At 35.9% G+C, this 22,841-nt stretch overlaps 1 protein-coding gene and 1 non-coding gene across 2 annotated transcripts in view; one reads left to right on the forward strand and one right to left on the reverse strand.

Annotated features, from left to right (window-relative positions):
- Positions 1 to 11,377: 11,377 nt before the first annotated feature.
- The window catches only part of LOC131031283 (NAD(P)H-quinone oxidoreductase subunit H, chloroplastic-like), an 81,713-nt gene continuing 70,249 nt past the window's right edge, over positions 11,378 to 22,841 (reverse strand). Inside the window, exon 3 of the mRNA XM_057962366.2 lies at positions 11,378 to 12,413. Within this exon, the coding sequence (XP_057818349.2) occupies positions 11,408 to 12,413 (1,006 nt within the window). The 3' untranslated portion in view covers positions 11,378 to 11,407. The remainder of the gene's footprint in view (positions 12,414 to 22,841) is intronic.
- On the forward strand, positions 13,166 to 13,239 carry TRNAM-CAU (transfer RNA methionine (anticodon CAU)). The gene has a single exon. It is a non-coding gene; the product is annotated as a tRNA-Met (tRNA).

The raw sequence follows: 22,841 nt of genomic DNA on the forward strand, positions 1-22,841 counted from the left end.
CCTGATCATTTATCTGTTGTTTCCTATCTGTTGTAGCAACATTAAAATCCCTTAACTGGGTAGGTCCTAACATGCCTGAACTTGTAAATCCCTTCATGAGGTGGCTCATTAATTTGGGTTTAAATCCTCCAACGAGGTTACTCCTAACAAGGTAAAGCTCGTAACAGAGCTAAGTTATAAAATCCCTTGATGGGTGACTCCTAATAGGGTTTGCTCTTAACCGAGCATTGTTGTAAAGTTCCTAACTGAGCTAGGCTCCTAACAGAGTACATTACAAAAGAGTGTATATTTTGTGGGTACCAATTCCCATCGTGGTTTTTCCCATTTGTGTTTCCATGTGAAATATCCTGGTGTTAATGTTGTGGATGGATTGTTGAGTTATGCATTTGATGTCTTAACTATATTTTCTTAATGATGAACACTTAAGTTGCTAACGATAATGTTTCGGTAAATGTGCATTAAGTGATTATTTGATCAACTATTGGTACTGGTTATGAACTATTTTGTGAAGTATTTTGCAGATTGGTGAAAAGTAGCAGTTTATCCTTATTACTGTTTCACCCCCCTCTCAGTAATAACTGGATACTCACAATAACATAGAGTCCATGTTTGCATATCATCATAAAAAAATAAACAGTCCAAGTATATAATGATATCAAAGAAATAATCAATAAAATATAATGTCCCATGTTACAAATCAATGTCTCATATCAATATGTCAACTAGGATGAAGAGCACCACTCTTTTTAGATGTTGTAGGCCTCGCTGATCCTCCTACTCCCCCCTGGACGATTCAATACATCTAGATCCTCCTACAACATGATATCAACAAAATGTCAGTTCTTTATCCAATCAATCGCTTTGATCAATAAATCAACCATCCTATCTGCTCACTTGTGATTTCTATCAATCTCTTTGACCACATATTAGTGACACTCATTCATCATGAGGTTACGCATCTAGTCTATCCAATCTTGAGTTTACATCATTGAGGTTCATCAATCATGAAGTCAATCAAACTCTATCGTATTAGATCATCAAAGCTTCAAGTTTATATCTTTGACGTTCATCGATCATGAGGTCAATCAAACTCTATCAATCATCAAATCAAGCATACCATAAAAGTAATCAAAGAGTGGACATTTTCATCAACCAAAGTTGCAGAAATTTCAATCAATTATCGTGAGATTAATCGTTCAATCCAAATTTTTTAATAATTTCACGATCAATCTCTTGAGGGGGCACACGATTGAGATTTTCATCTTTGTTAGGAACATCATCGAGACTTGATTTAATCTTTGAAACAATGTTGTCTTTATGTGTGTGAAAAAGTGAAAAGAGGTCTGATAGCTGCAGGCACAACACTTCAATTAAGTGATTACATGTGTGGTTAGTAAATCAATAATCAATAAATAATAAACCATAACAAAGAGACTAATTGCCTTCTATAAGATGCAAGCATAAGATTGCTCTCAAATTTTTATAAGCAATACCAGTGACTAGACTCCACCAAGATGAAGGATTTAATCTATATGAGCATGATATTAAACTATATGGATGCAAGATGGATGAATAATTCAAGCAATATAGATTCAAGCAATATGGATTCAAGCAATAATAAAATAAACTAAATATGGTAAAAGGTAAACTAAGATGCAATAATCTCAAAAAAGGCAAGCACATGATCTTCAATGACTCCAGAGAAAAATCAGCATAATAATAATCTCCAAGGTGTTTTTCAAATATCTCTCGAGTGATTTGAATGAGAGCTGAAGGCTGAATTTATAGAAATTCACAAGAGAGATCAAGAAAAAACACAATTTAGAATTAATTGAAATAATTGAGAAATCAGATTCAGTTAACCTTGAGATAGATTCCAATTATAGTTTAATTGAAATGTATTCAGATAAGAAGTTCAAGTTGCATTAGAAATAAGAATTAATTAATTCCATGCACTTGTGATAAAAATAGACAATTCTTTGATTTATTCAAGAAAAGAGTCTTTGAATGCAACTGAACTTCTTTTTCTCAAAAGCATTGAGTTCTAATTTTAGAGAATGATTGCTTTTTCTGATTTCAAGTTCTCAATTTAGAAAAATAAATAATATCTCAAGTTTGATTTCTCTCTCAATTCTTTTATTCTATTTTCAATTTAACTCTTGCTTTGTGATTAATTCCTCTTTTGTAATAAATAAATTCCTTTTTTGCATGACTAAATGACAAATTAATCAATTAATTAAATATGCTAGGATATTTAATAAATTAAACAGGATAATTGATTAAAATGATATTCTTGGAATGATTCAATTAATTAAATAAATATTTAATTAATATTGAGTAATTGACTTGCCATGCTATATTTGATGATTAAAGAATTAATTAATGTGCTCAAGATTGATTTAATTGCCTTGTTAGGACCTTGGTGATGTTGTTGAGATTAGGGACCCATGGTTTAGATGACCAATTTTAGGGTATTACATTTACCCCTCTTTGAATTAATGTGCGAGCAACGCGTTGGTTCAAAGAATAGTTGATGTATAGGAGATGCCAGTTCTGAACTTGATTGATCACGAACCAGATGAAAAGCGAGGTGTTTAGCTTGATTTGAAGTGATGTAGCTGAATAGAGTCGATTAAAGCGATATCGATCCCAAACTTGATTGAACTAGGAACGATAGAGAGCAAAGATACCAAACTTGAACTTGATTGATCAAGAAGTAGATCTTACTAATCTAGAACTTGATTGAACTAGACACAGTGAGCGAAGATAAAATCGGTCTTGAACTTGATGGATGAAGACATGATGAGTGAAGATAATCTGTCTAGCTTGATATGATGTGATGAAACTAAACACCTGCTTAGATTGAGCGTGTGATCGAAGAAAACTTTTGATTGAGTTTAAACGAATAATCAGCTTGATGTAAAGAGATGAAACTAATTAATGTTAAGATACTAATTTAGATGAAGGCAAATATCAGCTTGATTTGAAGTGATGAAACTGATATGCCTCTAGCGATTGATTCGATTTAGATGATCGCGAGATCTCAACTTGATGTGAAGCGATGAAGCTGAGATGCCCCTTAGCAATAAGAATTTGATTTGATTTTCTTTATTTCAAAAAGGATTTACTTTTGCTCGACTTTGATGAAGATTTGAAAATTTTCTCGACTTTGAAGATGTGAGGTCGTGAGGTCATGAGTATACCCCCTCGGGAGAGAAATCAAAAGATAGCGAGTGTACAAGATTTTAGGCAATTGTTAAAGATGATAATAATTTGAGCACAAATTGATTCAGAGGAATTTTTGAAAATTGGGCATTGATTGATGAGAAATTGAGTTGAGATTGATATGTAGAATTGATGAGCGCAAATTGAAGCGACAATGAGCATCTGATGAAAAAGCGCTAAGTGGTGCAAATTGTGAAGTTGACTAGGAAAATGATCTCATATTTTAATTTGGATCATGAAAATGGAATCAGAATGGGCAAATTAGCTAAGGGTACAATTTTCATGTCCATTGGAGCAAGTTGAAAAATTAGGGTATTGGCTATATATGGGGTAAAGGTGTCATTTTCAAATCATTTTAACCCTCCACGTTTGAAAATTTGAAAAGCCTTCTGTGAAGAAAAATGGTAGTTCCCACTCATATGCATCGATTCAAGCACCAGAGATGACATAATCGACCTTGGAACTATGAGCCAGCGGTAAGTGATCTATCTTAAGCCTGTTATTCATTTCAATTTTAAATTTTTTTTTGAATTTTTCAATTTTTGGCACGTAGAAGTTAGGCTTTCTCATTTTGTCATGCGAGATAGGATCCTGTCTCGTACGACAAATTGATTAAGTATTTTTTTTTTCATTTTAGTCCATCAGTTTTGTCGTTCTAGGCCTACCCTTATATCATATGAGAACATTCAAAAGAGCCCCTTTTGTCATCCTAGGGCTAGTCTTGTGTCATATGAGAGCCTTTTATCATACTAGGTCTATTCCTGACTTGTACGAGTTGCTGCCTCTACTGTGTTATGTTATTTGAAAAACAGTGAGCATTTTTAAAGGTACAAACTTGGAATTTTGATTGTGCAATTGATGTAGTTGAATTTGCGTGATGTTTTACTTTTCTTATAGGCTAATTTGAAATGTTTCCTAATGGTTGTTGTTTGGTTTTTTGCAGGTTCGATTGCCTCATGTTTTGTTTAGATGTGTATATCCACCGATGATGACATTAGTCCATCAGTTGTCAGATGTTGACCAGGCACATATTGATTTGTGTGGATTGACCCACCTTCTTGATTTACCTGATATTCGTGTGAATCACAGAACGCTGACTGTTCTTGTAGAGAGATTCCATTCTGAGCATAACACATTCCACTTGCCAGTTGGGGAGATGACCATCACTCTTGAGGACGTATACAGGATTCACCATATCCAATTTTCTTGGGGTAAGGTTGATTATGATGCAGCACAGCTTCCTGGGTTAGTAGCTGTTAGACATGTTTTTAGAGATCCTGATATTTTGACACGTTCTATCAATTGGGACGTGATGATGGGAAAATAAAATGAGGAATTTCCACTTGCTTTCATCTTGGTAGGTTTTATCGACTGTTTTCTAATGCCAAACAGGGGACAACAGAGTTTTTTGTGTGGATGGGGTAGGATGTTAGAGAGGCTTATTGAGACCCCTCAGAGATTAGGTTGGGGCTCTTGTATATTAGCACACATGTATCGCAAGATGCATGAGATTGTATTTAGGGAGGGGAAGAGTATGGCTGTAGGAGTTTTGATGTTACGGGTATGGGCCTATGAGCACCTCCTAGTTTGCAGGCCGATTGTAAATGATGACAGAGATCCTGGTCAGCTCATTGTATATAGATATTCAGGATATGTTACTCAGCCCCATTTATGCAAGACAAATTTTTGGAGATGACAACTGGATGATTTGATAGCCGTGACATGGAGACTGTACATGGGTCTAGAGCCATGGGATGATTGGAGGGTCATTCTTAGGGATTTGTTCGTGACTCGCCCACTCATTGATAGATCACAGGCAGTAGTCGAGCGATTCATTGTTTCTCGAGTGATGAGGCAGTATGGTAGACCTCAGGGGATCTCGTAGGAGTACACTGCATATGCACGTTATGTAGATGAGGAGAGGTAGGGATGGGCACCAAGATTATCTTATGCTAGAGGGTGGAGGAGAGGAGGAGAGAGTAGTGTTGAGATAGGTCCGACAGAGGAGAGAGGAGCAGGGGAGCCAGAGGCAGAGATGGAGGAGGAGATGGAGGTGGAGAGCCTACGAGGGATGAGGGGGCTGACACAACATGGTTGATGAGAGCACACCTAGCGAGGTTATAGTCATAGTTGACAGTGTCATAAACTTAGCTGGCAGAGCGAGACCGCTAGTTAGCAGAGACGAGAGCAGAGCGAGACTCTTTGCGATAGGAGGTTATTCATCAGACAAGTCGAGCAGCTTACTATGTTGCGGCTTACAACGTAGCTGTTCTAGTAGCACAACAGGTTGTATCATATTCATAGTATATGGCTTGATCTGAGGGAGCTTGGGCACCTCATCAGGATCTCGGTCAGTAGGCTCCACCTCCTCCACCAAGCGATGAGGGAGAGGCCGAGAGCTAGATTTTCTTTTTGTAGCTCGGAGATTTTTTGTAGGCACACCCATTTTTTGTAGCCCTTACGATTCTTGCTCCGATGGGAGTTTGTACATGTCAGTTGATATTATTTTGTACCCTGAGACTTGATGATTATATATATACAAGATCTGATTGGACTTCATAGTACTTGTGTCGATCAGTTATGAGATATCTTCTATATGCTTTATTCTATATGTATGGATATTTATTTAGCATGGATTTATGTAATGCAAATGAATATGAATGTTTGTTTTTGTTTATTTTCATATGCAAATAAATGATGAAAATGAGTAATGAGTAATGCAAATATATATATATTTTTTCTTTTTATGCAATAAGATGAGTGCAAATGAGTTGTAATGAAATGTATGAATCTATATAAGATGCTTATGTATGCAGCTAACATCTCAATACATAAGTACTCGATCAGAAAAATGATGAAAAAGAGATCGCTGAGCTAAGAAATGATGATGCATCCAACACTCATTCAAAAGATAAAGAGATTATTACCATACCAAAATCGCTCTAAATTCACAAAATACAGAATGAAATGCAAAATGATATGCAAAATGAAATGCAACCTAAACCTAGTCACTGGATTTAAAATGCTTAAGTTTCATCACTGAGCATAACAAACATAACATGCATATTAGAGTTCCTTTCTTTTCACGTGCAATATTAATTATCTTGTTCGCAATGACCCTTTTTTTGTTCATATCCTTGGACAAATTTCGCAAGGACCCAGATTGCATGATAAAGATTTTCCCTCAAAACATACAAAAAAATGATGTGAACCTCCCTTTAGCATACAAATAAGCGGAGTCGAGGTATGTGTGGCAATTTCACCTTGATGTGAAGGCTCTTATCAAAGACACCCAACTTATTAGATGTTTCTAGATCATCAGAATCATTCCTACAAGCAGAAAACAAAGAAAATATTATGCCCCCAATCCTTGCTTCTCTTAGTCAAGATAGACTTCCTCGAGTTACTCAGAGGGATAATAATCGAAAACCAATATAAAAGACAACACGCAAAGAAAATTTTCATTCATAGCTCAAACTGTTTAGTGATTGTTTTCTGTTATGTTGTTTTGCTTGTGTACTCAGTGATAAAACTCTTTGGTAGTTAGGAAATAGGTGACTGACTCAGAGGGGATGACCAGGTTTCACTGACAAAAGATGACTTGGTTGATACTACTTAGGACATGTAGTGTGCTCTGTCAATTAATTTAAGACTAGGACATTGATCAGTTTCAAGCCATGGGGGTTCTAACGAACTAGGATGTGACAAATGTGACTGAAATATGTACAAGCGATAATAAAGATACATGAAAGCGGGAAATGCCAACGTTGCATTGATAGATGAAGTGTTGAGTACAAGAGGCACCTGTTTACTAGGTTTTCACCTACTTGGGAGAGATTCATTTTTGTTTACCAAGGTGCCTGTTTACTAGGTTTTCACCAAGGTATTTTTTTTCTTTTTCTCTTTTTTTTTTTTTTCTTTTTTCAGGACTTTTTATGATTTTTATGATTTTTTTCAGGACTTTTTTAGCTGTACAGGTTGCTGGAGTAGAGAATTCTTAGTGAAGAATTTCTTCAAATGGATGGTGTTAATCGGTTCATAGAGTTGTTCTCCTTCCGATGTTGAGAGCTGATAGGCACCATAGCCAAATACTATAGTAATGATGTAGGGACCCAACAAGTTGGGTTCAAACTTCCCTTTGTTGTCTCGAAACTGTTGATTTTTAGGATTTTCTCTCAGAAATAGGTCACCAACCTGAAATTCTCATTGTTGAACCTTCTTGTTATATCCTCTAGACATTCTCTTTTGATACACTCTAAGATAATCAAACACCACTTGCCGATGTTCATCCAACAATTCAAGTTCTTGCAATCTAGATATCCTATAGTCTTCATCAGTAACAAGACCTTACAAAGAAACTCTTAGAGATGGTATTTCTACTTCAAATCCATACACCAAAGAAAAAGGTGTAGCCCTAGTAGGTGTTCTGATACTTGTTCTGTAAGCCCATAATGTAGGATTGAGTTGTAGATGCCAATCTTTCCTAGATTTGTTTACTGTTCTGTGTATGATAGTCAACAGGTTTTTGTTAGATGCCTCAGCTTGTCCATTACCTTGAGGGTAATATACAAATGACTAGTGTTGTCTAATTTTGAATTTCTCACAGAGCTCGTCCAGATATTTATTCTTGAATTGTCCTCCATTGTCAGTCATGATGGACGAAGTTATCCCATACCTGCAAATAATATGGTTTAGAATGAATAGAGCTACTTGTTTACTAGTTACTTTGATGAGCGAAACCACTTCTACCCACTTAGTGAAGTACTCTGTGGTAGTTATGATAAACTTGTGTCCATTGGATGATGTAGGATAGATCTAACTAATGAGATCAAAGGCCTATTGTTGGAAAGGCCAACGTGTGTTGAAGGGTATGAGATCCCTTGCTGGAGCATGTATGAGATTTCCATGTAGCTGACATTTTTCACAAGTTTTAGAAAAATTTATAGCATCCTTCTCCATGTCTGGCCAGTAGTAGCCAGCCCTTAGTAGTTTCCAAGCTAAAGTAATACCATTCGAATGAGATCCACAAATACCTTCATGGACTTCCGATAATGCATGTTTAGACTCTTCAGTTTCTAGACACCTAAGCAATGTACCATCCAAACCTCGCCTAAACAAATCGCTAGCAATGATGATGTACCATGAAGCATTTCGGGTTAGGTTCCTTTTCTCATTACGGGTAAGACTTTCTGGAATAATTTGGTCACGCGGATAAGAGTAAATATGGTTATATCGAGATGAGTCATGTCGAATAATAGAAAAGACTATCTAAGACTCAGGAGAATCATAGGTAGGGTAATGTAACTCTTCCACCAGGAATTCAAAGCAAAAATTAGATTCCTGTAACTCAGGTATAGACTCCAAGGTGGGCATAGCATCTGCTGCTCTATTTGCTGATATGGGAATCTGCTGGAATGATGCAAAAGTAAAATACTTCTTGAGATCATCAACCATTCTCTTATAAGGCATCAATTTGTCATCTTGAGTTTGATACGTATCATCGATTTGATTGATAATTAGTTGAGAATCTCCATAGATATGTAACTCCAAAACCTTCCATTCAATAGCTAGCTTGATCCCGTTTATCAAAGCTTCATACTCTACAATATTGTTTGTGCAAGGGAAAAGAATGTTGTAAGCCTTTGGGATTGAATATTTATGAGGAGTAACAAATAGTATTCCAACATCGGAACCATTTTGGGTGAAAGATCCATCAAAGAACATCTTCCATGATTCTTGAGTAAGGTGCATTATTGATTCATCTGAGAACTCTATATGCAGCGGTTGAGTGTCTTCAAGTGGAGCTTCAACAAGTTGATCTACAATTACCTGTCTTCTGAGAACTCTATATGCAGTGGTTGAGTGTCTTCAAGTGGAGCTTCAACAAGTTGATCTACAATTACCTATCCTTTGATGACTTTGTGTTCCATATATTCAATATCAAACTCTGTAAGAACCATGACCCATTTTTCCAATCTTCCGGTGAGTGTTGCTTTGTTGAGAAGATACTTGAGCAGATCAATCTTAGCTAATAGCTTGATGGAATGTGCCAACATGTAGTGTCTCAATTTTTGTGATGCAAAGACTAATTCCAAGTATACTTTTTCTATTATAGTGTAGTTCATTTTATAAGACACTAATGTTCTGCTGATGTATTATATAGCTCTCTCTTTTTTATCTTCATCCTATTTTGCCAGAAGTGCCCCCAATGATGAATGAGTGGCTGATATTTATAAGATCAATGGTTTTCCCTGAATTGGTCACATTCGTATTGGTGGATTAGACTGGTACTCTTAGATCTATTGAAGGTGTTGTTCACATTCTCAATCCCAGTTGTATATTACTCCTTTTCTCAATACTTTTGTGAAAGTTTGAGCTTTGTCTGCTAGCTGAGAAATGAAGCGTCTGATTGATTGGAGACGTCCCTGTAAACTTCTCATTTGATTGATGTTCTTCGGAGGTGACATTTCCAATATAGCTTGGACCTTCTCAAGATCAACCTCAATTCCCTTCTTTGAAATGATGTAGCCAAGTAGTTTTCCAGATGTCACTCCGAATGTACACTTTTTTGGATTTAACCGGAGTTTGAATTTTTCCATTCTATCTAGTATAGGGCCTAGCTCTTAAATATGCCTGGATCTCTTCATAGTCTTTACTAAAGTGTCATCAACATAGTCTTCCATATTCTTATGCATCATATCATGAAATATAGTTGTTACTGCTCTTTGATAAGTTGCTCCTGCGTTCTTTAGCCCGAATGGCATGACATTCTAGCAAGAGGTTCCCCATGCACAGGTGAAAGCTATCTTTTCTTGATCTCTAGGAGCTATTTTGATCTAATTATAACTGGAGAATCCATCCATTAGTGAGTACATCTCATATCCATCAGTCATATCGACTATTATATCAATGTTTGGCAATGGAATGACATTCTTCAGACAAGCTTTGTTGAGATCTCTGAAGTCTGTGCAAACCCTAATAGATTTATCTACCTTTGACATAGGTACTATGTTTGAAATCCATTATGCATAGTCTATAGCTCTAATAAATCCATCTTTTAGCAATTTTTCTAACTCGGCTTTGACTAGTAGTGCCACATGAGGGTGCATCTTACAAAGTTTTTGCTTGACTGGTTTAACTCCTAGTGTGATAGAAAGATGATGCATGATAATATCAGGATCCAGGCCTGGCATATCAGAGTATGTCCATGCAAACTTGATCTTCTTTTCTGAAAAGAGATGAGTGAAATATTTCAATTCTTTCGCTGATAATGATTGAGCTACATGAATGATGTGTGGTGTATCTTGACTTCCAATGTTCACTGGCTGAGTTGGCTCAATCAATATAGAAGATCTCTCCTGGAAGTGACTTGGCAGTATATCAAGTATCTCACCTTCAGGCACGTCAGAGAGGTTTTCACCTTTAGGCACGTCCTTTATTTTCTCTTTTTTAGTTTCTGATGCCGCCACAATGTGGTTTTCGCCATCAGATCTTTTATTTTTATTTTTTTGATTTTTGCGACTAAGATACTTGATATCTGTTTCAGTCATGTTTTCACTCTGTTCACTGGTGGAAGAGTACATGGGTTCAACTGTGTTTAGGTAATAAGCTAGTGTGTAGTTATTGGAAAAAGTAGGTACATTCATGGGTTGGTCTTGTAGACTACATTCAATTAATTTAGGATGTACCAAGGATAGAGTGTGGACAAGTTCGAGGGAGTTCACAGTATTGTCATCACAATTGCGAATCGAAAAGTCAAGTTCCAAAAGGATACCTTGCGTAAATGTCTCAAGACCAGGAAAAGTCAGAACATGATTATTAAAGTGCACGTTAATATTTAATCAACCTAATCCAATAGACCTACTTGTAGCATTGTTCTCTACGCCAGGCTGGACTTATATTGAGGTTCGACAGTAACAAGATCAGTAGACAAATTCTTGCCATTTATATTAGAGGATTCAGAGTTTGATGCTGAGTAGATATTGTCATAAACATGATTATTGCCAAAGTCCTCAGAGTCATTGGATGAAGTTTCCGAGTCTTCTTCAAGTGGTTGAGTGAATGTATGTATGGTATCAACACCAACATCTTTAATGCTGCAAGTTTCCGAGTCTTCTTCAAGTGGTTGAGTGAAAATAAATTGATAGCTTGTTCTTCGAGATCTGCTATATTAATAACCATTTTAACGATCAACCTCTCCCATAATGATATCTATACTACCCAAAATCGTCATGATATCGGCTAATTTCATCCTTTTAACCAGTTGAGGAGGGATCTGCAAATTAATAAAAGCAGGTGGTCGAATTTTCCATCTCCAGGGAAAAATATTATCATCTCCTATAAAAAAAATTCCTAGTTCCCCCTTGGGAGCTTCTACTCTCATGTAATGTTCTTGTTTTGATAACTCAAAAGTAGGGGAAGGTTTTTTACTGATAAATCGAGATTCGAAATCGTTCCATTGCGAATCTTTTCCCTTATTTAAACGTCGAACCTCTAAATTCTCATAGGGACCTCCCGGAATTACTTCTAGGGCCTGTTTGATTATTTTGATAGATTCTTTCATTTCCCCGATTCGAAGCAAATAACGAGCTAACGAATCTCCTTCTTTTTGCCATTGGATTTCCCAATCCAATTCATCGTAGCATTCATAATGATCCACTTTACGAAGATCCCATTGGATTCCGGAAGCTCGTAGCATGGGTCCTGATAAACTCCAATCTATTGCTTCTTCTCTACTAATAATGCCTACTCCCTCAACTCGTTTCAAAAAGATAGGATTGCGTGTAATAAGCCTTTCATATTCTGTCACTTTTGGGAAGAAATAATAGCAAAAATCTAAGCATTTATCTATCCAACCGTAGGGTAAATCTACAGCTACTCCTCCAATGCGGAAATAATTATGCATCATTCGCATGCCCGTGGCAGCTTCAAATAAATCATATATCATTTCCCTCTCTCTTAAAATATAAAAGAAAGGAGTCTGCACACCAATATCAGCCATGAAAGGTCCAAGCCATAACAAATGAGAAGCTATACGACTTAACTCTAGCATAATCATTCTAATATAGCTAGCCCTTTTAGGTATTTGAATATTTTCCAATTTTTCTGGCGCATTAACCGTTATCGCCTCTGTGAACATAGTAGCCAAATAATCCCATCGTGTTACATAGGGGAGATATTGGCAAGAACTGATTGAAACTCTTGCATGGGCTCATGAACGCACACCTTTGGCTAATTTAGTTCGATGGAGGGATAAGCCAGTAGCTCTTTCCATTGTTCAAGCGCGATTAGTTGGATTAGCTCACTTTTCTGTAGGCTATATATTCACCTATGCAGCTTTCTTAATCGCCTCTACATCAGGCAAATTCGGTTAATTCTTTTTCATTTTATTCTAATATTTAGATTTTCTATCTAATCTCTATGCATAAAAAGAAAGAGTAATCCACGTAATACTTCTCCATCTCAAATTTGATCTATATTATTTATATAAACTAGCTGAATCATTATGGCAAGAAAAAGTCTCATTCAAAGAGAGAAAAAGAAACAAAGATTGGAAAGGAAATATAATTTGCTTCGCCAATCTTTGAAAAAAGAGATGAGCGAAGTCTCATCACTGGATGATAAATTGGATATTTATAGAAAATTACAATCTCTACCGCGTAATAGTGCACCTACACGTCTTCGTCGACGTTGTTTGAAGACTGGAAGACCTAGAGCCAATTATAGAGACTTTGAATTATCCGGATATATAATCCGTGAAATGGCTCACGCATGTTTGTTGGCTGGGGTGACCAAATCGAGTTGGTAGGTTCAAAAAAATTGCTTAAAGTTATTATTATGCTATCCTCCCTCCCTATATAGGAGGGAGAATAGCATACCCAAGGGATTGCTCGATGTACCCATTTTGGGGTATTATAACAAAGGTAATATTAGGGGATAGCGCGGAGTAGAGCAGTTTGGTAGCTCGCAAGGCTCATAACCTTGAAGTCACGGGTTCAAATCCCGTCTCCGCAAAGACACAATAAGTTTTTATATCCAAAAAGGATGGTTCATCCCATTTATCTTGGCCTTATGTATAAAGAAGATAAAAAATATGACTAAACGAATAACTAATTCATAATTCTATTCTATACTACAGATGGGCGGGTAGCGGGAATCGAACCCGCATCTTTTCCTTGGCAAGGAGAAATTGTACCATTCAACCATACCCGCATTTGACTCGATATATGGGTATAATATATACCCATATATTACCATTCTATGTAGGTCAATTTTTCAATTTGAATAGACTGATTGATCAATTATCAATCATACTAATAAAAAAAACCTCTCCCTTGAATACTCTCATTACCTGGTTTTTTCAAATTTATCGTAAATTCCCTTGTGAATAATTTATGATGCCCCCTAGAGAGGGGGGAGAGGGAAATTTGAAACCCAAAAGATCTTAAAACATATCTTAAGATATGAAAGAATTTAGAATACCTACTAAAAAGACTGATCCAATCCATAATGATAAGCCGGAAAATAGTACATTTTTGTTACTTGACCAACCATTAGGAGAGGCAAGTGTGACAGGTACACCAATCACTAGTAGAGTTGAAATTGCAATTAATGCAAACACAGACGATTGGAACGCAATAACCATTTAGCATTTGTATCTGACACACCTGTTGACATGATCTTGATGGTTCTATGACTCCCTATCATCTACTCCATTCAGCTTCCTCTTGACTGATGACCGGTTCTACTTCTATAGCTTCCAATTCTTCTTGGGTAATCCCATACTAGATTTTGTCTGTCTTTTTAGAGGGGTATATAATAGATGAAAAAATTTCTGGTATTCTTCCTTCCTTCAACCCTTGTTCATAGTCTGCTTGTCTTTTTAGTCTGATTTCCTATATGTCCTTTTCTATCTTTAAGTACATCAGCTCTTGAGTATCATCTATGATACCACTAGACTCTTCTGGGGTTAGTGGTCTGGACCCCATTCATACTCATTTGAGTTAGTCTTTGAATCATCTACTTGCTGTCTACCAGTGTATGTGACTAGAACTTTCAGTGGTGCAAACAATTCTCTGTTTCTTTCTACTTCGTCTCTTATATCCTCTGGGACTTCAACTCCTTGTATTGTTGTAGCTAACACGATCGGAGCTTGAGTACTGACTGTTTCTTGTTTCTTGATTGCTGATTCCTCTTTCTCTTTTACACACTCTGCTTGAGTTTGTTGAGTGTTTATTTCTTTTAATGTTGAAGGCAATATCCTTTTCTGCCACTTAGACTTAGAAGCATTATTTTGGTCTGATGTCTTTTTTGGATTGTACCCTAGTCCAGCCTTATCATTTGTTGATTTTGTTTGCAGCTGAATCGGTTCAATAATACCCTCTTGATGTTTTCCCAGGGGACCAGTACCTAAATATCCCATGCGTTGAATCATTTTGTAGCCTAGACCATATTGTGTTGAGGAAATATCACAATGCCGTACTTCTTTATTTTCACTATCTTCCTTAAAAAGCCATTTTAGAACAACATCCTCTTCTATTTCATCTGCTAGGGAAGTAGAAGATTATACAAAAAGACCATCATATATGATATTTAGAGTTGAAGTCTATGTTTTCATAGCCTCTGATGGTTTTCCCAACTATTTCAGTGATGGAGGAAGAGAAACTAATGAAACTACTGGTTCTATCTTGTATCCATCCATGCTAGTATTGGTAATTTTCAATTTCTTTTCCAAGTCTTTCATCAGGGCTTCTAAACTTTCATTTGTAGAGGCTACTCTATTATGAGGCACAAAGGTATCAACATCTTTTGTCAATGCATTATGGGGGACATTTGTATCAGTGGGAATACTAACCTTAACTCCGTTATAAGGAAATTTTAAGCATTGATGGTATGTAGATGGAACTACCTTCATTTCATGAATCTATGGACTATCGAGTAAGATATTGTATGACAGAGGAAGATCAATTACCTGGAAAATGACATCTCTTTCTACAGGTCCTACCCTGATTGGTAATGATACCAGACCTTTAGAGGTCCTTTCCTCTTCATCATAGGCTTTAATTGTTATTTTCTTGACTGGATCAATGACATTTTTTAGAAAATCTTAGTTGTGTAAGTAGACTGTAAGTACATATATTCAACCTCGCGCCTCCATCTATCAAAACACGTTTGACTCTATGCTTATAGATGATGGCTTCAATGTGCAATGTCTTGTTATGTGGATGATTTAGCGAGTTGTCATCTTCTTCAGAGAAGGTCAGATAGTGAGGTGAAGTCAGATGAACCACCATGGATTGAAACCGATCAATGTCTAAATCTTTTGGAACATTAGTGGTGAGCAAGGCATTGTCCAAGATTTCTTTGTGAGTAGAAGAGATTTTTAGTAATTCAAAGATGGAAATTTGAACATTTGTCTTTTTCAATTGTTGAACAATGCTATATCCAGAGGATGATAACAAATTTAGGCTTTTAAATTTATCAAATGTTGATTTTTTTTGTTTGTTTGACGTGGTTGGTAGGTTTGATGTTGTTGGAGCAGAAGTTGAAGAACTAGCTCCTTGGAGAGTTACTTTCTTTTGAGAACGGGTCATATCCTTTGCATATCATGATTCATTTTGTTTATCTTGGATTATGATCACATTGCAATATTTAGAATGGGAAGGATCAATCATGTTGATGACATTGTCATTGGTAGTATAAGTATAATTTACTTTGGCACCTCCTTTGGTCTTTGAAGAATCACCTTGTTTGTAAATAGGTAAGGGATCCTTAAAAGCTTTATGATCAGCATTTGTCGGGTGACTGCCAACAACAATTTTACCAGCATATGTGAGATCTTGAATCTCATGCTTGAGCTTCATGCAGTTGTTTGTGTTATGACCTTTATTCCAATGGTAGTCGCAGTATTCATTTTCTCTCCACCATTTTGGTTTGACTTCCGGATCATATGGCCTAGAATTATCTGGTAAGGTTATCAGGTTGTTTTCGAATAGAGTTTTGAAAGTGGATTCGTATGATTCTTCTAGAGGAGTGAATTCGCATCTAGATTTCGAAAGCGAAGGTTTCTCTTTGAACCACTCTTTTGCTTTCTTCGGAGGATTTTCTATTGTGGTTTTAGCTACTTTGAGTGCTTGTGTGCCACTAGCCAAGTTGAATATTGTGGGCTTTTATTTGGTTTTAATAGTGTCTACTTCTCCATCATTAACAACATTCTTATTGTTGTCTTTTCCATACTTCCAATACTTGTTCTTCTCTTTAGAGCTAGATCCTGGTTGTGTTTTTTTCCAAGGTGTGATATCTCCTTTCTTTATAAGCACATCTTCCTTTCGGATAGAATTATCTACCATTTTGTTAAATGATGGGTGTGCTTGCATTTGGATACTATATTTCAATTCAGGGACTAGATTATTGATGAATATATCCATTTTATCAGCATTTGGGATAGGCCGTGAATACCTAGAGAACATCTTTCTCCAACGTTGGAGGAAAGTGAGAAAAGGCTCCCCTGTTTTCTATTTGGTATTTTAAAGTTCTATTATAGTAATAGGATGTCGAATGTTGTAGGAGTATTGTTGTAAAAATTGGTGGATTATTTCTTCAAAAGTTTTTATCCCCTTAGGTAGACTTGAGAACCATTCCATAGCTTGTCCTCCCAAACTCCTCGAAAAAAAGTGCATGAGATACGTTTGATCATGCATGAACTCCATGCAGGCAGCACAAAATTCTCTGACATGATCTTGAGGATTTGAGGTACCATCATATTTGTCAAATTTTGGAATCTCAACTCGTGAAGGGAATGGAGGCATGTATAGGTTTTTTTCAAAAGGAAATGGGCATATTGTCTCCAGAGAATATTGTTTTAGGGATTTATCGTTGTTTTTCAGTTCTATGATCTCAGTCTGTAAAGCTAGTAATTGTTTGTGGACCATTATTATAGGTGATTCTTCCTTTTTAGTGATGAGAGTCTGAATGTCATATCCAGTAGGAAGTTTGGCGCCTTGTTTTAGTTCTAGAAAACAGTCTTCTTTTTCCCTAGCCATGATAGCCTTCATCATTTTTCGGAAATCTTTATCCTTTTGACATTTATGAATATCTTTTTCTGGAGGTTCAGAATCTTCAGCTTCACTTGATGAGGAATCATTATCGGTTTCATGAATACTGAGGTTGTCTTTGTCATTTTGTTCTATTCTAGGTATAGTGGGAGATAAAGGTTGATCATAAACTGGTATCTCTGATGATGAAGGTTTATCAGTTAGGGGATCCTCTTCATAAAATGGATTATCTTTATATGAAAAGGGTTTCCCTTTTCCTTTGGCATCTTTCTTACAAGAACTCCTGGTTTGAGTAGGCATTTTTATTGATTGGTGTGACCTAAAGTTGTTTGTGATGCAGAAGTCAAGATCAAATTCAGAGCTAGTTGTTCAGTTAACGTATTTGTTTGAGAGAAGCAACTAAGATTTAGTGTGGTTTCAGGAATGATCTATCTTGTATAAGACATTTATCTAAGTTGATTTGAGAGAAGTGACTAAGACTTAGTCTGGCTTCAGGAAAGATCTATCCTGTATAAGATGTTTATCTAAGTGATTTAGGTTTGATATGTAGTTGCTTGAACTAGCTGAAAAAATGATCGACAATATCGTACAACATGAATGGCAGAGGTACACTATTTTGATCTGTTTATGCTCAGGATGATGATAACCAATTTTATGCTCACTGTAGACTATTTTAGGCAAGTTTGACTTTTCTGGACTGACAAAATTAGAGATTCATACGATAGGTTTCTCAGGACCAGACAACAATTCAATAGCTTCAGGATGAAAACAACAGTGTTTCGTACGAGTTGCTGCCTTGTACCGTATGACAGATGGGTATGTCTAGAATAACAGACTGATCAATATAATGTTTTATCGTACGACATAGGATTTAGGATGGAATGACAATTCTCAGAACCAGACGACAGACAATCAGGATTCGTACGACAGAGGATGCAGGCTCAAACGATAGACTGTTAGGACTGATGGAATTTCGTATGACACAAAATATGAAACTAGACAATAAATCAGAGGAATCGTATGACTGTTTGCTGGACAGAGGTAAATTTATTAGTTTTCAATGACTGAGTATAACCAGATTTGAGATGGACTGGGTTTTGATCATTGACTGATGATAAGCAGTTTAGAGTTGGACTGAGTTCTTGATCGCTGAGGTATACTAGTTTGTGACACGAACAAAGTTTTTGACTAGGATAGACTAGTTTTGACATGGATAGAGTTTTTGATCACTGAGTTGTTTCTTGTTTTCTCCAGTTTTGATATTTCAGTTTCAGTTTCAGGGATGAAAACACAGAAGACACATAATATGAATAATAACTCCAATCACAACATGTAAACCCTATGGAAATTGGTGAGAGAATAAAACCTTTTCTTGTAGACTTAGGTACACACCCAATAGCTAATCAAAATACGACTGCTAAGTCTCATGCAATGGATTCTCAATGCCGTATTATTTGACTCCAAATGCTAATGGGGGCATGAAATGACAAGTATCTTGGGAGAGTTACTATCTCTCTTGCACAAAGATTATCCCCCCTTTTAGAGGTGAATAGGGTAGCTTCTAATTTGAATTGGAACTAGTAAGGGGTCTGTTTGACACGTCGAGGTATAAACTCAATTAAGAGGTCTCCCAGCCTTGAAAACCAAGGTTTAATATACCCGAGGGTACAAAGGAGAGCTATTCCCGAGCACTGCCGTTGACTTGATTTTCATCAAATCACGTTTATTTTATAGTGGTTTGGATTACTTGGTGTTTAGCCATTCCCACTTGGGTCATTCCCCTCACACCAATCGTAACGACTTTAAGAGTTATTAGCTCCTCGGGAGGGCAGACCCGCTAAAGATGTACAAATCTCAAACTTAAAGAAAATGCCTCAAGGGTCTGGATTTCTGATTGTCTATGTAGACAAGAGCATACTCTCCTACCTCTCAAAATTTACTTAAAACATGAAATACAGATTTGTTCTTTAACTAGATAGCAAGTTAGGTTCCTAAAAATGAATTTAAAGAATACATGATGTTTGCTCGATTCTTCTCAGGCAACTTGCAAAGACAATGAATCAATAGTCATATTGTATTTGTGTGACAAGCATATTCTTCGACAAGCGTTCTGCAAAAAACTAATTAGGCTGTGAAAAATTCTCAGATTGACAGATAAACAACTTGGGTCAATCGTCAGTATAATCAAAATTGAATGAGAAAATTGAAGAATGAAATATGCTCTTTAACTAGGAAAATTTAGAATTGTACGACAATTCTTACCAAATCGTACGATAAATCATACCAGATTGTACGACACCTGCAGTTTGTCATTTGGCCGTATGGAAAATGTCATACGACAAATCGCAAAAACTGTACAGACGAAAATCCAAAAAGTCAAAAAATCCGAAAAAAATAAAAGTAAGCAGTTAGTCTTGGAGGCCGAAAAATGTAGTCTCGTGCCCCACGATGGGCGCCAAAGATGTGGTGTGAAAAAGTGAAAAGAGGTCTGATAGCTGCAGGCACAACACTTCAATTAAGTCATTACATGTCTAGTTAGTAAATCAATAATCAATAAATAATAAACCATAACAAAGTGACTAACTTCCTTCTAAAAGATGCGAGGATAAGATTGCTCTTAGAATTTTATAAGCAATACCAGTGACTAGACTACACCAAGATGAAGGATTTAATCTATATGAGTATGATATTAAACTATATGGATGCAAGATGGATGAATAATTCAAGCAATACGGATTCAAGAAATAATGAAATAAAGTAAATATGGAAAAAGCTAAACTAAGATGCAATAATCTCAAAAAAGGCAAGCACAAGATCTTTAATGACTCTAGAGGAAAATCAGCATAATAATAATAATCTCCAAGGTGTTTCTCAAATATCTCTGGGGTGATTTGAATGAGAGTTGAATGCCGAATTTATAGAAATTCACAAGAGAGATCAAGAAAAAGCACAATTTAGAATTAATTGAAATAATTGAGGAATCAGATTTAGTTAACCTTGAGATAGATTCCAATTATAGTTTAATTGAAATGCATTCAGATAAGAAGTTCAAGTTGCATTAGAAATAAGAATTAATTAATTCCATGCACTTGTGATAAAAATAGATAATTCTTTGATTTATTCAAGAAAAAAGTCTTTTAATGCAACTGAACTTCTTTTTCTCAAAAGCTTTGAGTTCTAATTTTAGAGAATGATTGCTTTTTCTGATTTCAAGTTCTCAATTTAGAAAAATAAATAATATCTCAAGTTTGATTTCTCTCTCAATTCTTTTATTCTATTTTCAATTTAACTCTTGCTTTGTGATTAATTCCTCTTTTGTAATAAATTAATTCTTTTTTTGCATGATTAAATGACAAATTTATTAATTAATTAAATATGCTAGGATATTTAATAAATTAAACAGGACAATTGATTAAAATGATATTTTTGGATTGATTAAAATAATTAAATAAATATTTAAATAATATTGAGTAATTGAGTTGCCATGCAATATTTGATGATTAAAGAATTAATTAATGTGCTCAAGATTGATTTAATTGCCTTTGGTTAGGACCTTGGTGATGTTGTCCAGATTAGGGGCCCATGGTTTAGATGACCAATTTTAGGGTATTACATTTGCCCCTCTTTGAATTAATGTGCGAGGAACGTGTTGGTTCAAAGAATAGTTGATGTCTAGGAGATGCCAGTTCTGAACTTGATTGATCATGAACTAGATGAAAAGTGAGGTGCTTAGCTTGATTTAAAGCAATGAATCTGAACAGAGTTGATTAAAGCAATACTGATCTTGAACTTGATTGAACTAGGAACGATAGAGAGCAAAGATACCAAACTTGAACTTGATTGATCAAGAAGCGGATCTTACTAATCTAGAACTTGATTGAACTAGACACAGTGAGCAAAGATAAAATCGGTCTTGAACTTGATGGATCAAGACACGATGAGTGAAGATAAACTGTCCAACTTGATTTGATGTGATGAAACTGAACACCTTCTTAGATTGAGTGTGTGATCGAAGAAAACTCTTGATTGAGTTTAAACGAATAATCAACTTGATGTAAAGCGATGAAACTAATTAACGTTAAGAGACTAATTCAGATGATGGCAAATATCAGCTTGATTTGAAGTGATGAAAGTGATATGCCCCTAGCGATTTATTCGATTCAGATGATCGAGAGATCTCAACTTGATGTGAAGCGATGAAGCTGAGATGCGCCTTAGAAATAAGAATTTGATTTGATTTTCTTTATTTGAAAAAGATTTTTTTTTGCTCAACTTTGATGAAGATTTGAAAATTTTATTGACTTTGAAGATGTGAGGTCATGAGGTCATGAGTATGCCCCCTCGGGAGTGAAATCGAAAGATAACGAGGGTACAAGTTTTTAGATCATTTGGTAAATCATCTATAACTTCAATTAGTACTTTCTTGTAAATGTCCAGATGTAGAATAATACTGTTTTCAATACTTTTTTTTTTTGAATCAGTAAATGTGTTATACAACTTGCTCACATTAGCCAAGTTACCGTCATCAGTGATTTCATTCAGTAAATTATCCAAAGGTGGTATCACCTATTTCTATTTCTTCTTGGGTGTTAACTTCTTTGCCGGGTGTCTTACCGCTTGTTTCTTCTTTCTTAGAGTTCTTGTTTTCTTGGGTGGAGGAGAGGGTACCGGTGAAGGTTTCTCTTCCTATCAACTCTCTTAAACTCGACAGGTATCTCACTATCAGATGATGTGCCAACCGATGAGATATGTGCCTCCGGTTGTAATCCTTCCAGTTCACTTTCCTTTATTCCAGCAAGGTTCATAACATTTTCTTTTATATCCTTTACTTGTTTTGATGCATCTCTTATATAATTTTCTCTTCTCTTCCTTTGTTTCATTGTTTGTACACCACTCTCAATTGTTTCTGCACTGCCAAAAACTTCTTCCATTGGTTCTCTAGGTGCTTCTAATAGGGATTTAGCATAAGTCTCAATAATATTCACATCAGCCTCATATCCCATTTTAGTTACCCATACAGTCCTAGGAAGAACTGGTTCCATCCATATTTTATCTTTCTTAATCACAAAACATATTTCCTTATCATATTTATCTATTATACTTTGTGGTAGTCTCTCTCTCATTTTCATTTTGGCTTGGAATGCTTTGAAATATTCAGTTAGATTGTTTTCCCTAGCAGTACCCATATCGTTGAAGGCTTCTTGCAATTGTTTTCCTACCGATATGTCATATCCAAAATCTTTGTGTCCAATACTAGGAATTTGTTTTGAGAAATACAACATAAGGAATACCAAAAGATTACCAAAGCGAAATGTCCCTTTCTTGTCTCCTTTTATCTTTTTCAAATTATGAACTAGTTCATCCTTCAGCCATTCACACACATCTATTTTTGCATCATTATTTACCATATCATAAGCACTTTTAATGCAAAGACTAGAAACTGAGTTAAGTCGGTTTGCATGTGTGGTCTTATATCCTAAAATCATACGTATGAATCTCACATTGATATCCTTGATGTCATTTACTCTCAGAGATCTACTATCAGATGTTGCTCCTGTTAAG

Source organism: Cryptomeria japonica, chromosome 4 (assembly GCF_030272615.1).
Source record: "Cryptomeria japonica chromosome 4, Sugi_1.0, whole genome shotgun sequence".
NCBI lineage: Eukaryota > Viridiplantae > Streptophyta > Pinopsida > Cupressales > Cupressaceae > Cryptomeria > Cryptomeria japonica.